Genomic DNA, 14856 nt, shown 5'->3' with positions numbered 1-14856 from the left:
CTGATTACAAATGAATTAATTACACTATCAGACCAAATTTACTATCCTGTATGATAAAAAAAAACCCATCAATCTTCACAAATTAGAAGCTGAAGCATCAAGTGTTGGACAATCTAATAAGATTAATTGGTCAGCAGAGTACATTTTCTGTCGATAGTCATAATTACAACGGGAAAAATCAAAATTCTCTGAAAGCCTTTGCGTCTGCAGTCATGCCTGAAAAAACAGACTAATGTGGAACTAATGGATGTATGGCTTTATAATGTCAGTGCACAGTGTTTTAATCCTCACAGGGCCACCTCGTCTTAGATTTGGCAGTGACAGATTTCAGCTACTCCGCTTATTAATGTTGCCCAATGATCAGGCACCAACAAACAGTGATAAATGAGTGAATGCATCCATTAAAGGAGGCAGATTCTCCGAGAGGGTGCCTATAAATCGGCGAGCTTTATATTGTGATCGAGAGAGTCCGAGTGCTGAGCTCAGGATTACGATCTTCATAAATATGGGAGGAAACTTAACAATGTTTAATCAACCTTCCCGCAGCTTTGAAATAGACTCAATTCTGCAGAGTAGATAAAATAGGAAAAATAAAAAAAAAAAGACTTCACAAATCATCTCAGTCACATGCAATAAACACTGTAATACCTGTACATTAGCGGTGCACTCTTTCCATTATGCAAATATGATATGTAACCGTCGTGCACGAGTTTGAGTGAATTCATGTTTAACATGGTCTGAAATACATCTGCAAGCAATTTCCCTCTGTTTTCTTTGTAGCGAGCCTGCTATGTGCAGCACAAACCCCAGTGCTCTCAGGAACATCCAGCATGCAGCACTGGGCCTCATGCTGCACACTTGGCCCTGAGCGCTGCCTGTGTTTCCTGCCTGCAACAAGTCAATGATTCACAGAGGGCGACACCTACATTCCCCCGGGGTCACCGGCTGACCAGACAAACATACGGGCTCCGAACCTCATGAATGTATTTGACGGTGTCATGAAAGTGTCGGCGCTCCGGGGGCCGTGGAGGTCGCCAGTCTGAAGCGGACTCGGAGGGCACAGTTGTATTTAAGATCTTCTCTAAATCCTTCATGCTATTCCTGCCATTGTTTTTAATCGGAAATCATTTCTACCAGTAGAGCCTGTGTTTTTACCAGGGATGGGACGATACCACTCTCTTGTGTTTCGATGCCGTTATCGCAAACTCGTTATCCCCATATTTGTCACAATTCTCCAACGGTGTAACAAACATTGTTCTCCCAAAAAGAAGAACTAAACACCCCAAGCATGACTTTTACTGATTTTTATTATATGATTCATGTGCTACATAGGTTTTTTGGATTGTATTGGATTTTACATTTTTATTTATCTGTCCGATATCTGACCCAGTGATTTTTGACCAGTATCGGACCGATGCCGATACTGACCGATGCCGATTCCCATCCCTCGTTGCTCTCCCTCGCTCTTGTCACTCAGTGTTTTTATATGACCTTGGATGACCTTGACCGGGACTTATACACGTAAACATGTTAGTGTGGGGAAAATGCAGGTGCTCTGCCCGTGCACCTCAGTTCTCACTCCTGGGCTTTGACCTAGAAGTAAAAAGAAGAAGTCAGCAGAGGAAGGAGTCAACAGTGAGGAGGGGCAAACACACACACACACACACACACACACACACACACGGTGAAGACTGAGTTTGTGTTCCGTCAGCCAAAACAGCTGAAATTCTTAAAGTTCAAGATTGGCACTCGACATGCTAACAACTAGCCGCCAGCCAAAGTTGTTTTGCTCTGTGACATAATAGGTCAGCCAGAAACCCCCCAATACACTAATAACAAGCTGAAAGGAGAGTATATCGTCACCTCGCATAGGGAAGAAAAAAAAATCATACTACATTCACTAAATCAATTCCCCACTGCTGTTTGTACAGTATACTGGAATGAAGAGAGTGTAGACCAATTAAAAGGCGTAGTAGTGGAAGAGTGGTGTGACTCAACTGTGCATGGAAACGTACTGACTCTCTCTCTCTCGCTCTCGCTCTCACACATTTCCCTCCATTAGGAACACGCCAGTGTAAGGCTGTTTTGTCACTGTGCTTCATAGTGATCCACCCTTAGGCACTGACAGCTCTCTGACCAAAAGAAGGGGAAGTTACTCTCTGTCTCACACACACACACACACACAGAGTGAATCTTTATACCTGGCACGATTACACATCAGTTTGAATGATTTCCGACAGACTGATTTTATTGGATTTCAGCCTTCGTCTGTTTCTCGCAGCATCGTGTTGGTCAATATTTCTTTAGTCCTTTATTTATGGCTATTTATAGAGCCAAACCACACGGGATTTGTTTGTCAGACTCACAAATGACCTTTGCTATCATGATCAAGTTAGTTGGATTCCTTGTTTTGTGTCTACATGAAGCCTTAGTGCTCATGCGTCACGGATCTGTGCCACAGAGGGTGCACCCCTTGGTAAATTGCAGTGGGAATAATATGTGGGGATAGTTCTTATATGGACATCCTGGGGGTGGGTGATTATGGGTCACATCTTCAGGCTTTACAAAATGTGTTTTTCTGTGTGTCCTTATGTATTGTTGTGTCAAAGTTATGATTCATTTTATATCGCATATTTAAAAAAACAAAAACAAAACGGGAGTAGCGATACTTGTGCAGAAATGTGAGTACTTTTTGCTCAGTGTTTTGTGTTTATATAGCAGAAGAAAATGGAAAAAAATAATACTTCATCAACTTACATCAACTTCAACTTACATCAAACTCCAGTGCTCATGGGTTCATTTGATGAGTAGAATAGATTTGTATGATTTTTTTTAGATTTTTTGAACGACCAGGATTAGTGACATCATAATATGGCGAGAATAGACATCACGGCATTATCACAATATTGCGAAATCATATATTGCGATATACAGCTCCAGTCAGAGGGAGCACTTGTCACCATCTAGTGGACTGAAATGTCAGTTGATTATTTTGTGTTAATTTGTAAAATCAATGATAAGAAATCGATACTTGGTGTCTCAAAATATCACGATATTTACTGTGCAGAGGTCTCCTTCACATGCACACATCCTCCCTTTGTGGAGGATGTGTGTGCCATTCTACTTTGTTTGCTTAGTAAACTTTCACTGTAAAACACAGACTCCGGCCGGTTTGTCTGTTCAGGCTGCTGCAAAAACATAGCTGCACAAGATGGCAGCCACTATTCCCTTACATAAAGTTAGGCTTATTTTAAGACCACAGAAACCAAACAATATGTACCTGAAAGCAATCGTACACCCACATAAACATAATTAGGGGCGGCATGTTGAATCTTCTGCTTATAAAGTTATAAAATGTTACACCTCGTACACCATTGAGGGTGGACCTCATGCACATATTAAGCAGTAGTACATGCACTGTCTCTGGGTGCGCTGTATGTGCATGATTGTGTGTACATTAATGCCTCTGTGTGTGTAATTAATTTCCCTCCAGGCCCACCACTCACACACTCTCACTTAGAGACCGTGGCTTCTCCAAGTAGGCCGAGCAGTGGCCCAGGGCTAGATTTTGGTCACAGGCAGAGAGTACATCCCCACCAACAGTGGGTATGGGTGTGTGGCTTTGTCAAGGCCCATCAGTGTCCTTGGTCTACTTACTCTGCATATACACTTGTGTATAAGTGTGTGTGTGTGTGTACATATCCTTAGGAACCATCTCTGGCATAAACACTGAACTTGTCAGGACCAGCAGACCTCAGGGAGACCAAAACCTAGACTTATATCTGAGGCATTGGTTAAGTTCAGGGCTAAGATCTGAATTGTGGTCAGGTTAGAGTTAAGATAAGATAAGATAGTCCTTTATTAGTCCAGCAGTGGGGACAATTACATTATCACTGTGGCAAAGACGGTAAAGATAAAGGTAATAAATAATAAACTTACATTTCCACATTATGTGAAAGTACAAAATAGAAAGATATTAACAATAATATAAAACAGAATGTACATTATAGACAGTTACCAGAAAATATACAATACAGGCTTGATATTTACAGTATAAACAAGGATTGGGGGTTAGGGATTAACTGGTTATGGTTTAAATTATAGGATATGTTACATATTATACGATATGTTTTGGGCTGTCCAAATGGAAGTCAATGCAGGAAAGCTGTGTGTGTGTGTGTGTGTGTGTGTGTATGAATACATGTGTGTAATTAAAAATGAAATAATGTAATAATATAAAGGTTCTCATTCAGTGGAATCTCTGTACACATGGTTGTGTGTGAGTGTGATTATTTTCATAATCGATTAATCTGACGATTATTTTCTCGATTGATCGAGTAATCGTTTGGTCCATAAAATGTCGGAAAATGTCGATCAGTGTTCGCCAAATCTGGAATGTCTTGTTTTTGTCCACAAACCAAAATTATTCAATTTTTATGATTTCTTTGTTATGTGGAGCAAAGAAACGAAGAAAATATTCACATTTAAGAAGCTGAAACGATCAGAAATCTTGTTGAGTTGTCGATTAATTAAGTGATCGATTAATAATCGGGTCATTGTTTCAGCTCTAGTGTGCATGTGTGTGTGTGCGAAGGTTCTGAGTCATCCACGTTATTGTATCTTCAAGAGTTTTGATATAGGCAACTGGAATTGCTTTAGATAAACTGAAAATGTTTAATCTCTTAATCTAATCCAAGAGGCTTCTTCAGTTCAAAGAGAGAGTGCGTGTGTGTGAGTCTTGTTGGTTCAGTGGACTTAAAGAAGGCAGACGTCTCTCTTTTCCCTCTCTCCCTCTCTTCTCTCTCTGTGTATGTGGCCGTGTGCGTGTGCGTCTGCGTGCGTGTCCACTGAACCCTTACAAGCACCAGTATTTGAATGCATGTTTGACATTTGTTGAGAAGTGACCTAAATCTGTCTGCCATCATTACCTAACAAGATGACGGAGAGAAAAGCAAGTCACACAAATAACACACACACACACACACACACACACACTGGAGAGACTGTCATGCTGGGTTTTATGGAAACAGCAGCAGCAGCAGCAGCAGCAGCAGCAGATTGGAGTATACGCTAAGCAGGAGAAAACAAATGCAATGGTGTGTGCATGTTACAGTTCAGCCTCCATCCGCCCTCCTGTCTGGGGCCAAGAGTTCAGTCTATATTCGGGAGTCATATTCCTCTTACTCTCGTGCAGCTCGGCCGTCTGTGTCCCGTATGTTCCCTCGTAAAACTCCACACCGCAGCATCACCCTGTGATCACCTGCGCCCTCCGTCAGCTGTTCATCCCATTCCCCCTGTCCTGCAGAGAGGGAGAGTGTCTCCACTACATCATTTATTTAGGATTACTGAAAAGTGGCCAAAGCTGAGCCAAGGCCCTCCGCCGGTGTGTGGATAGAAAGATTAAGAGTCTTTTATGGGTCAGCGGCCACTCTTGCCTCTGGCTAATTACGGACTTACTTACACGCTTTCACCCACCAACACACACGCCCAGTGTCTCTCCCGTACTCTCTCCACGTTTCGCACACACATGCTGCACTGTGCTATCACCATGGTAACAGCAGATTGAGGGACTGTTCATAGTACTGATTGCCCAATTGTTATCAGTATGTCTCTCTCTCCTCTGTCTCTCTCTATTATTCTGTGCTCCCACCTTGTTTGTTTCTGATGTGCACTCTCTCACTGTCACACACACACACACACACACAAACGCCACTCTCAGTCTCACACCTCCACTGCTCTCTCTCTAGGCTCTACTTACGCGGCTGGTGGTGTGACGTGCTAAATCTTCCTGTCCAGCATGGCTGTGTCACTCTGGTTCCTGGGGGTGTGTGCACTCACAATAGCTCACATTGCCCCCTCCAGCCAAGGTAAGCATCAAGGCAGTGGGAGTTATCTTAAGTGTCCTAATGAGTTCAAAGGAATAATGGATCAATAGACTGCACCGATTTGTGACAAGAATATGAATGGTTGTTTTTGCAGAACATGTAAAGTCGTACTCGTCGTGCCCACCGCCCAGACAATGTCACCTTGGCAAAGTTGGTGAAAGGCTGTGACCTAAATAAATACACAAAAAAAGAAAAAGACGATTGAAGTGTGCAGCTCGATAAAAGCTGGACGCCATCATATCATTCAGCACTGCAGACAGTTACAGTGCACAGTCTGCATACTGATCACGTCCATGTGTGAGGCGGGGTTTAATCCCCCGGTGCAGCAGAAACCTTTTCATGTGTACACACGATACTGCAGGTGATGCGAACAACAGGATTAAGGTTGTAGTAACGTTATTCTCTCTAATATCGCTGGTTTACATGGATTAATATGGCAGTCAGTTGGGTTTTCACACACACGCACACGCACACAGATATGAGGATGAGTGAAATTGCTCATCCTCATTCACAAATGTAAGAAAATAAAGTCTTTAACTGAGCACATGTGAAAAGCTTTATCCACACACACAGATGAAAAACACACAATGCTGTGATGCACTGTGTTACATCAAGGTGTCACGGTGGAGGTGTGTGGTGTGATTTATATCGTCATCACACTCTGTTTTCACTCTTGCGATGTAAGCGTTCATGCGTGTGTAGAGAGCGCACATGAGAGACGCACACACACACACACACACTGTGCCAGAACACATTTACTTCTGAGGCCTAAAGCAATGGGCAAGATTTAATTAAGGCAATAACTGTAAGGTATGCGTGGCATTTGTTGTACAGCTGGTGAATTATTAATTAGTGTACCAACATAGCAGCTCGTGATGTGATTTAATCTAAAGAACAGTTTGTTTTAACCATGAATCCTCAGCACAGGTGTGGTCCTCAGGGAGCTTTTGAAGCTAAATTTCAGGGGTGACTCTTGAGCTCAGCGTACAGTGTGTTTATGGAAAAATCACAACTGAATCCTCCAACTCATGCAGTGACAGAAAATATGTAAAATCTTCTGTTTTCTTTTTCCGCCATCTGAGCAGCTATGTCTCGAGCTGCCATGCCTTTTGGGCTGCTGCGCAGGGAACTGGCATGTGAGGGTTACCCCATAGAGCTACGCTGTCCAGGAAGCGACGTGGTGATGGTGGAAACGGCCAATTATGGACGCACCGACGACAAGATCTGTGATGCGGACCCCTTCCAGATGGAGAACACACAGTGTTACCTCCCCGATGCGTTGAAGATCATGGCCCAGAGGTGTGTATACGTGCTGGGAATCCCGTTGACCGCGCGTTGTGTTGATGTAAGAGCTTACACCGTATAGAGCAAACACACACGTGTAGTCATGTACAGTAGGTCCTGTGCAGTTTTATACATGCGTGCAGTTCAACCGATCAATGCCAACGTGACCATCTACGGTTTCCCTGTGTGCTCTGTGTGACGACCGAGCCAGTGTTTGTGTTGTTAGTCGTGTGTACTGCAAGTGGAGTCTGAGTGCCTGGCTGCACCATTAGCTGTGAACTCAGCACTGTTTTCCTAGAAGAACTGATCAATATTCACTGAGGGAGAGGAGACAAATGGAGTGTCCTTTGCTTCCCCTTTCCTGTCTGTTAATTACTCCCCCTTGTTTTTTTCCTCACTCCACCTTCCCTTTGACTGATCCATCCATCCATCCGTCCGTCCGTCCGTCCGTCTATCCATCCATCCCACTCCTGCTGCAGGTGTAACAACAGGACTCAATGTGTGGTGGTCGCCGGAGTCGATGTGTTTCCAGACCCTTGTCCTGGAACATACAAGTACCTGGAGATCCAATATGAATGTGTCCCTTACAGTGAGTATGCATATGCTATATATATATGTGTATATATATATATACACATATATATATATACATGTACAGTATATAAGCATATATATGTATATTTCCATAAACTCACACATAAACTCGCATATACTGTTCACACACACACCCACAGAAACATGACATGCAAATGTGTGCATGAAAAAAAAAATTAACCCATTTTTCTAGCTACACTTTAGGTTTGATGTGTTTTTTTTTACTCGTATAACCTCTGATGTCGACCGTGAGAGATTGAAGGATAGAAAGTTGTTTATTTTTTTCCTCAGGGAGTGTGTGTGTGTGTGTGTGTGAGGGAGTGAGTGTGTGCGTGCGTGTGTGTTGTAAATACAGACAGGAAGCTAACTATAAGAAAGTACAGAGAAAGAGAGCAACAATTGTCGGATTTTACTATACATCATCTGTGTGCGTGTGTGTGCGCGTATGTGAGGGAGTGTGTGTATACACATGCGTGTGCATGCGTGTGTGTGTTTTCTTTTCCAGATTCACGCCACAGGAGTCGCTCTCTTTTCTCCACAGGAGCCTGATTGAGGAAAAGGAGAGCTCGAGGGAGGCGGAGGGAGGGAGGGAGGGAGGGAGGGAGGGGAGGAGAGTAGGATAGTGGAGTTTGCTGGTTCTCTTTTGTGTTTTTTTCTTTATTTTTTTGTAAATTATGATATTTGTGGCGAGAATGAGTTCCAAAAATTCTTTATCTGTGCAATTTTTTTCTTTTCTTACTTTCTTGCTTGCTTTCTTTCTTTCTCACTTGCCTTCTTTCTTTCCTTTTTCTCTTGCTTTCTTTTCTTTACTTCCCTTCTTTCACCCTCTGACTACTCTTTCTTTCTCTCCCTCTTTTTTTCCTATGCTTGAGTAGAAGTGGACCAAAAAGGTAAAGACAATACATTGTAGCATCTTGATCTCTCCTTATCCCCGACCCCTCTCTCTTTCCTCTCCTTCTCTTCCTCTCTCCTGCCATCTCTCTCTTCCTCTTAACCTAGGATGTTGTTTCGTAGTCATGCTGGATGTTGCCCCCCTCTTTCTTTCATTTCCTACTCGGTTCTTCACCCCCCATTTTATCCATCTCTTGTTGTATGGAAACCCGCCCTTTTATCCAATTTTATCCAGGTTCCGCACCTAGTCTCTCTTCTTCTTCTTCTTGTCTCTCTGTGTAGTTCTCTAAACTTTCGTCCTCTCTCTCTTCCGCTGGTTTCTCTGTCTCTTGATTTTCCTCCATGGTCTTTCTGCACACACCAACACAACAGTTCACACAAACATAAACATAATCTTTTTCTCATCTATTTCCTGTTCACATACAAGCTTTCTTTCTTTCTTTCCTTGCTTCTTTCTTTCTTTCTTTCTTTCTTACTTTCCTTGCTTCTTTCTTTCTTTCTTTTGTTCTTTCGTTCTTTCTTTCTTTCTTTCTTTCTTCCTCCTCATGCTTATTTTCCCTTTCTTCCCTTATAGGAAGAGCCCCTTATTTATCTTCATAGGACAAATAAGACCAAATGTGTGTGACTGTATGTCCATCTGGATTTGTGCTAACTAAGCACTGCTTTTGTGTGTCTGTGTGTGTGTGTGTGTGTGTGTGTGCGTGAGTGTGTGTGTGTGTGCATGCCTATTTGCATGCCAGTGTGAGACTGTATACATATGTGTGTGTCCATACAGTTATTGACATGTGGGTGAACTAGGCGTTGTGCTCAGTGTAACTAACCTGCCCTCTCATTCACTTCAAGGCAAAATTTAGCCCCGCCCTCTGCGTCCCTGATTCTACCTCACACTCTTTTTTCACTCTTTTTGCACTAACCCACAGACACACACACACAAGCACACACACAATCACACACAAAGGACATACAAACACTCTTACACACCTTCCATTGCAGTGTCCCAGTTGTATTTCTCACCACACACACACACACACACACACACACTAACAGTGTGTGATGACACTTTTACCTCTCTTCTGTTGCTTGAGATCAGTGCAGGTGTTTTAAATCCCTCTCTCTCTTCTTTTTTCTTCATTCTTTTTTCTCAATCTTGCTGCACCAACTGCATCTAATTCAATCAATTTTTCACGCATCAATCCATTTTCTACCCTCACCTGCTCCACTATTATTCCACTCTGTTTTTTCCCTCACATCCCTTTCTGCTCTTCTTCTCTCGCTTTTTTCTCTCTCTTCTTCCTGACATCCTGCTTCCCCTTCCTAAATCCCCTCTTCCAGTCTTCGTATGTCCCGGCTCACTGCTCAGTATCCAGCCGGCCTCCTCGCTCCTGGAGGCAGAGCATCAGTCAGGAGCATGGTGTAAGGACCCACTCCAGGCTGGTGACAGGCTATATGTCATGCCATGGACACCGTATCGGACCGAGGTGCTGTACGAGTACGCCTCGTGGGAGGACTACCGCCAAAATAGAATCACCACCACTTACAAGTGAGTAATGAGACTGTGTGCTCTGTATTTATTATTGCGCCAGCTGTAGATTAAATGACAAGTTACCTTTGGGTTTGGATTGAGACAAAACTATTTGACAAGGTCACCCTTGGTTCTCCAGACTTTTTGTAATCTATACATTTATTTAAAACAAGAAATCAATGCCACTCTAGTGTATATATCTGTTGTCTGTGTCTGTCTGAGTTGCTAATGTTGCTAAAGTGATGGTGATGTGATGTTCGCCATGCCCTACCGAAGCACATTGCATTCATTCGAAGAAAAAAATTAATTTGAGTAATACATTTTTTGGTTTGTTTTTTTTTGAATATTTCTTTTTCCTGTTCTACTGTCTAATGTTTTTTTCATGTTTTTCGGAGTAATTTTTCCTGGTTTTCTGAGTAATTTTCTCTCTGTTTTTCTGAGTAATTTTAATGAATTATTGAGAACTCTTGCGAGAACCTCCAACCTGCAAGTGACTCCCATATTTTCAGTGATCTCCTGATCATCTCTTCTCGTCCACGTAGCCAGCCTGAATGCATTTCAAGTGCATCATCTTGTATCCATGGAGCATGACAGAGAAACATTGCTGTCTAACAGATTTGAATGAGCTTTCCTTCTGAACAACCGCAAAGTTCTCAGGTGCCTGTGTAAAGTCGACAAGCTAATGGGAATACCATCTATGTGACTTAAGGACAGGACTATCTCCAAGAATTACTCAGAAAAACAGAAATAATTACTCAGAGCCAAACATTTTCTTTTCAAGTGAATGCAATGCGCTTTCATAATGCCCACCATTAAATAAATAATGGTTTGATCCATGTGGTGTTTGAGCTAAACACATAAATGTCATTTGATTGGCTAGTGCCTGTGTTGGTATATTTACATTACATTACATGTCATTTAGCAGACGCTTTTATCCAAAGCGACTTACAATGGAATCAAGTACAATTAGCCAGGGGTGGAATCGAACTTGCGACCATGATGTCTTTGGTACACAAGGTAGGGTCTTAACCACTGAGCCACTCCACCCCATATTTGCATAATGTGTTCCCAAAGTGCATCAGGGAACTGTGGTGGCCTTTGCACGCTAGTAAGAATGTCATTCTCAGTTTGGGTAGTTAGCTTTCACTTCAAAACATGAAACACATGCTCTGGCTGCTGCTGTGGAAGCAAGATGGCATCCTCTGCAAAGCAAGGCCTTCCCTAAAGTACATATTTAAGGCTTATTATAAGGCCCTGTAAGGCATAAACATACTTACAGGTAGTATATTTGTTACTGCCAAGTAAAACCTTTAAATGACTATGGTTAAACAAGAAACGATATAAGTTGCTAACGTGCTCCAAGGTTGATCTTTGGGACTTCTATTAAAATGTCTGTAGTGTGACCATCAGTAACCGTACGTACAGTATGACTAAATCAACCCGGATTATTAATATTGTGACCTTACTATGACTCAAAACAAGAAGCTAATTATGAAATGATGTTTCTAGGACATTTAACTCGTTGAACTTGTTTCCTTAACAAAAAAATAACCCCAATAACATCCTCATTAAGAAAGTGTAACTGTACGCATGTATTTTGTGTCATTGTCTGTCCTAGGTTGCCCAGCCGTGTGGACGGTACAGGCTTTGTGGTGTATGACGGTGCAGTCTTTTACAACAAGGAGCGAACGCGCAATCTGGTCAAGTACGACCTGCGGACACGCATCAAGAGCGGGGAGGCAGTGGTGGTTAATGCCAACTACCACGACACCTCACCGTACCGCTGGGGAGGGAAGTCGGACATCGATCTGGCAGTGGACGAGAACGGCCTTTGGGTGATCTACTCCACTGAAGCCAATAACGGACGCATTGTGGTCAGCCAGGTGAGTGGAAATGAAAACAAATCAATGATTAGGAAGAAGGAAAAGAGAAAGGGTTTTAGACACACAACATTTCTGTGTCTTCCCTTTTCACATGTTGCAGGTGAACCCGTACACCCTGCGGTTTGAGGGCACATGGGCCACTGGCTTTGATAAACGGGGGGCGAGCAATGCCTTCATGGCGTGCGGCGTGCTCTACGCCGTCCGCTCAGTTTTCCAGGACGATGAGGGACAGGCAGACGGTCGGGCTGGCAGCGACATGGTGGTCTACGCCTATGACACCAGCCGTGGACAGGAACTGCCTGTTCAGATACCATTCCCCAACCCTTACCAGTACATCTCCTCCATAGACTACAACCCCAGAGACAACCAGCTGTATGTGTGGAACAACTACTACGTGCTCAGATACCCGCTACAGTTCACTCCACCGCCTCCCACTAAAGGTCTGCAGGATACGTGCAGATGTGTAATTGGACGCTAATGGTAATTTCTGAAACTAACGATGCTTCCGTCACATCCAGGTCCCCTCTCGTCGCTGATGACGACTGTACGCTCATACACAGCGACCGTTGCTCTGACCCCAGTGCGGCCGTCAGCCTCTCACCCAATAGGCGTCATCAATCGGGGGCCCTTTGACCAGCGGCCTATCACAGCCATGGTTCCTCTCACACCACGCCCCCCACTGCGTGTACCCTTGGCTCCTGGGAGCCCCGGTCAGGTGGGCGGATGTGAGGGTCGGGTGACACGAGGGGTGCAATGGCCCCCCACCCTGAAGGGAGAGACAGTAGAGAGACCGTGCCCTAAAGGGTCACTGGGTAGGTGTGGCACGTGTGAGTGTGTGCCAGCATGTCAGCCTGTGTGCTGCGTGTGTGTGTGTGTGTAAGATCAACGTGTGTTTCTGTATCTCTGTATCTTGTTTCCCTTTTGAAATGTAGTCGGATGCCCCGTCTTTGAACTTCACATGAGAGAGGAATAAAAGAGAGGTTGTAGGGTTTAGGTGCGGTGGGTTCACCCCGCTGTGCAGCTGTCTTCCTCAGCCAGTGTTCCCTCAGAGGAGAGGCTGTTATGTTCTTATGTAAATAGGCCTCTGATGCATTTAGGATTGTCCATGGTATTTACAGGAGCATTACGTAACCCCCCCATCACATTTAGTGCAGCTACTCTGCATAACGCTACTGCACATTCATCTGCATAAAAGATGTGCTCATTGGCAAAATAGAAAATAGAAGTGAATTATCGTTAATGTGGTCAACATTTAAACTGATGACATTAAAGCACTGCGCTTACTTCACTGAGTCTGAGAGTTACAGTACCAACTGTTTTTTTAGCCGATTTTAGCTTTAGAGCCTAGAGAAGTGAGTCGTTGGTGAAGAAAGTTAAATGAACTAATTAAGCTAAAGGTGCAAGTCTTGTTAGCAGTGCTAAAAGAAGAATGAGTACTTCATTCATCAGGTGAACACAAAAATCACAACATTGATGATAATGACGCTCTACTTTTTTGTTACACTACACAGTCTGTTATGCTATAACCTTATTTAATGATAATAAAATCAGTTTAAGACCTGTGTGTTTCCACACAGCTGCCGTTTACCTCAAGGGTCTCGAACTCAAATGACCCAAGGGCCACTGAGCACCAAGTGTGGACAGCAGGGGGCCGATCATCGGTGATGATATTTCACAGGAAAATAAATTCAAAATAAAATAGTTCGTAGCATATATTTGTACATATCCATATGTATACATATATGTATATATACAACTGCTGAGATATCTTGAATCTTGAATATAAGGTCAAAAGTTGCATGGGAGAGAGAACAGAAATGACAAGCTACCTGAGCATTATGTGAAACCTGATGTGTGGTGCCGTCTGCCTCTGCAGGTATCGCCTCCTATCAGTGTGTGTCGTCTCCAGTGGGTTGGAGCTCTAGAGGGCCTGACCTTTCCAACTGCACCTCTCCGTGGGTCAGCCAAATCGCACAGAAGGTTAGTTTTACACACACACTCACACACACACGCGTGCGCGCTCATGCACCCTGCGCTAATGCCCTAAAGCAAGTCAGCAAGCAGTTCCCCCGTTAAATGTCAAAATATTTGACATTATAAACACCCCCGCTTTCACTCTAGATCAAGAGTGGAGAGAACGCAGCCAACATCGCCGGGGAATTGGTGAACCTGACCCGGGGGCGGATCTATGCCGGTGATGTCAGCATGTCTGTCAAGCTAATTGAACAGCTATTGGATATCCTGGACTCCCAGCTCCAGGCCTTGAGACCGGCCAATAAAGAGTCTGCAGCACGCAATTACAACAAGGTAAAGTGTTCCTTTTTTGTCAATGCGGATGTGCACTTGACCTTCTCTGGAAATGAAAGCCGAAATGTCAGTGATGATGATTCAAACAGTAAATGTTTGATGCTTTTCTTTTCAGCTGCAGAAGAGGGAACGCACATGCAGAGCTTATGTTCAGGTAAAGAATGGATGGAGAGAGGGAGTGAGGGATGGATGGATGGATGGATGGATGGACGATAAAACCCTTTTTTCTCTTTTGCAGGCTGTCGTTCAGACAGTAGATAACCTGTTGGGCCCTGAGGCTCTGGTGTCCTGGGCTGATATGAGCAGCACTGACCAGTCACGCTCAGCGTCGCTGCTGATAGACGCGGTAGAGAAAGGAGCCTTTCTATTGGCTAACAACCTCTATGAGGGCCGCTTCAGTGACAGGGCACCAAATATCGGTACGTGCTGTTCTTCTGTTTTTCTTTTACACGTTGTGGAAACCACCTCCTCATCCACACATGTGTGCATG

The 14856-nt window shown here is 43.7% G+C and overlaps 1 protein-coding gene across 5 annotated transcripts in view; it reads left to right on the top strand.

Moving 5' to 3' along the window:
- Positions 1-14856, top strand: part of LOC122770677 (adhesion G protein-coupled receptor L1-like) — a 29349-nt gene that overhangs the window by 6362 nt on the left and 8131 nt on the right. For 3 of the 5 annotated variants that reach the window (XM_044027669.1, XM_044027670.1, XM_044027672.1), the window contains 12 exons: positions 5748-5867; positions 6971-7184; positions 7649-7758; positions 8639-8653; positions 9987-10194; positions 11795-12059; positions 12160-12499; positions 12578-12871; positions 13936-14039; positions 14181-14366; positions 14482-14520; positions 14605-14785. In XM_044027669.1, the coding sequence (XP_043883604.1) occupies positions 5798-5867; positions 6971-7184; positions 7649-7758; positions 8639-8653; positions 9987-10194; positions 11795-12059; positions 12160-12499; positions 12578-12871; positions 13936-14039; positions 14181-14366; positions 14482-14520; positions 14605-14785 (2026 nt within the window). In that variant the 5' untranslated portion in view covers positions 5748-5797. The remainder of the gene's footprint in view (positions 1-5747; positions 5868-6970; positions 7185-7648; positions 7759-8638; positions 8654-9986; positions 10195-11794; positions 12060-12159; positions 12500-12577; positions 12872-13935; positions 14040-14180; positions 14367-14481; positions 14521-14604; positions 14786-14856) is intronic. The other 2 variants (XM_044027673.1, XM_044027671.1) reach the window with 1 other exon arrangement.

Source organism: Solea senegalensis, linkage group LG6 (genome assembly GCF_019176455.1).
Source record: "Solea senegalensis isolate Sse05_10M linkage group LG6, IFAPA_SoseM_1, whole genome shotgun sequence".
In the NCBI taxonomy this organism is placed as follows: Eukaryota; Metazoa; Chordata; class Actinopteri; order Pleuronectiformes; family Soleidae; genus Solea; species Solea senegalensis.
This window is presented reverse-complemented; position numbering and strand designations above follow the sequence as displayed.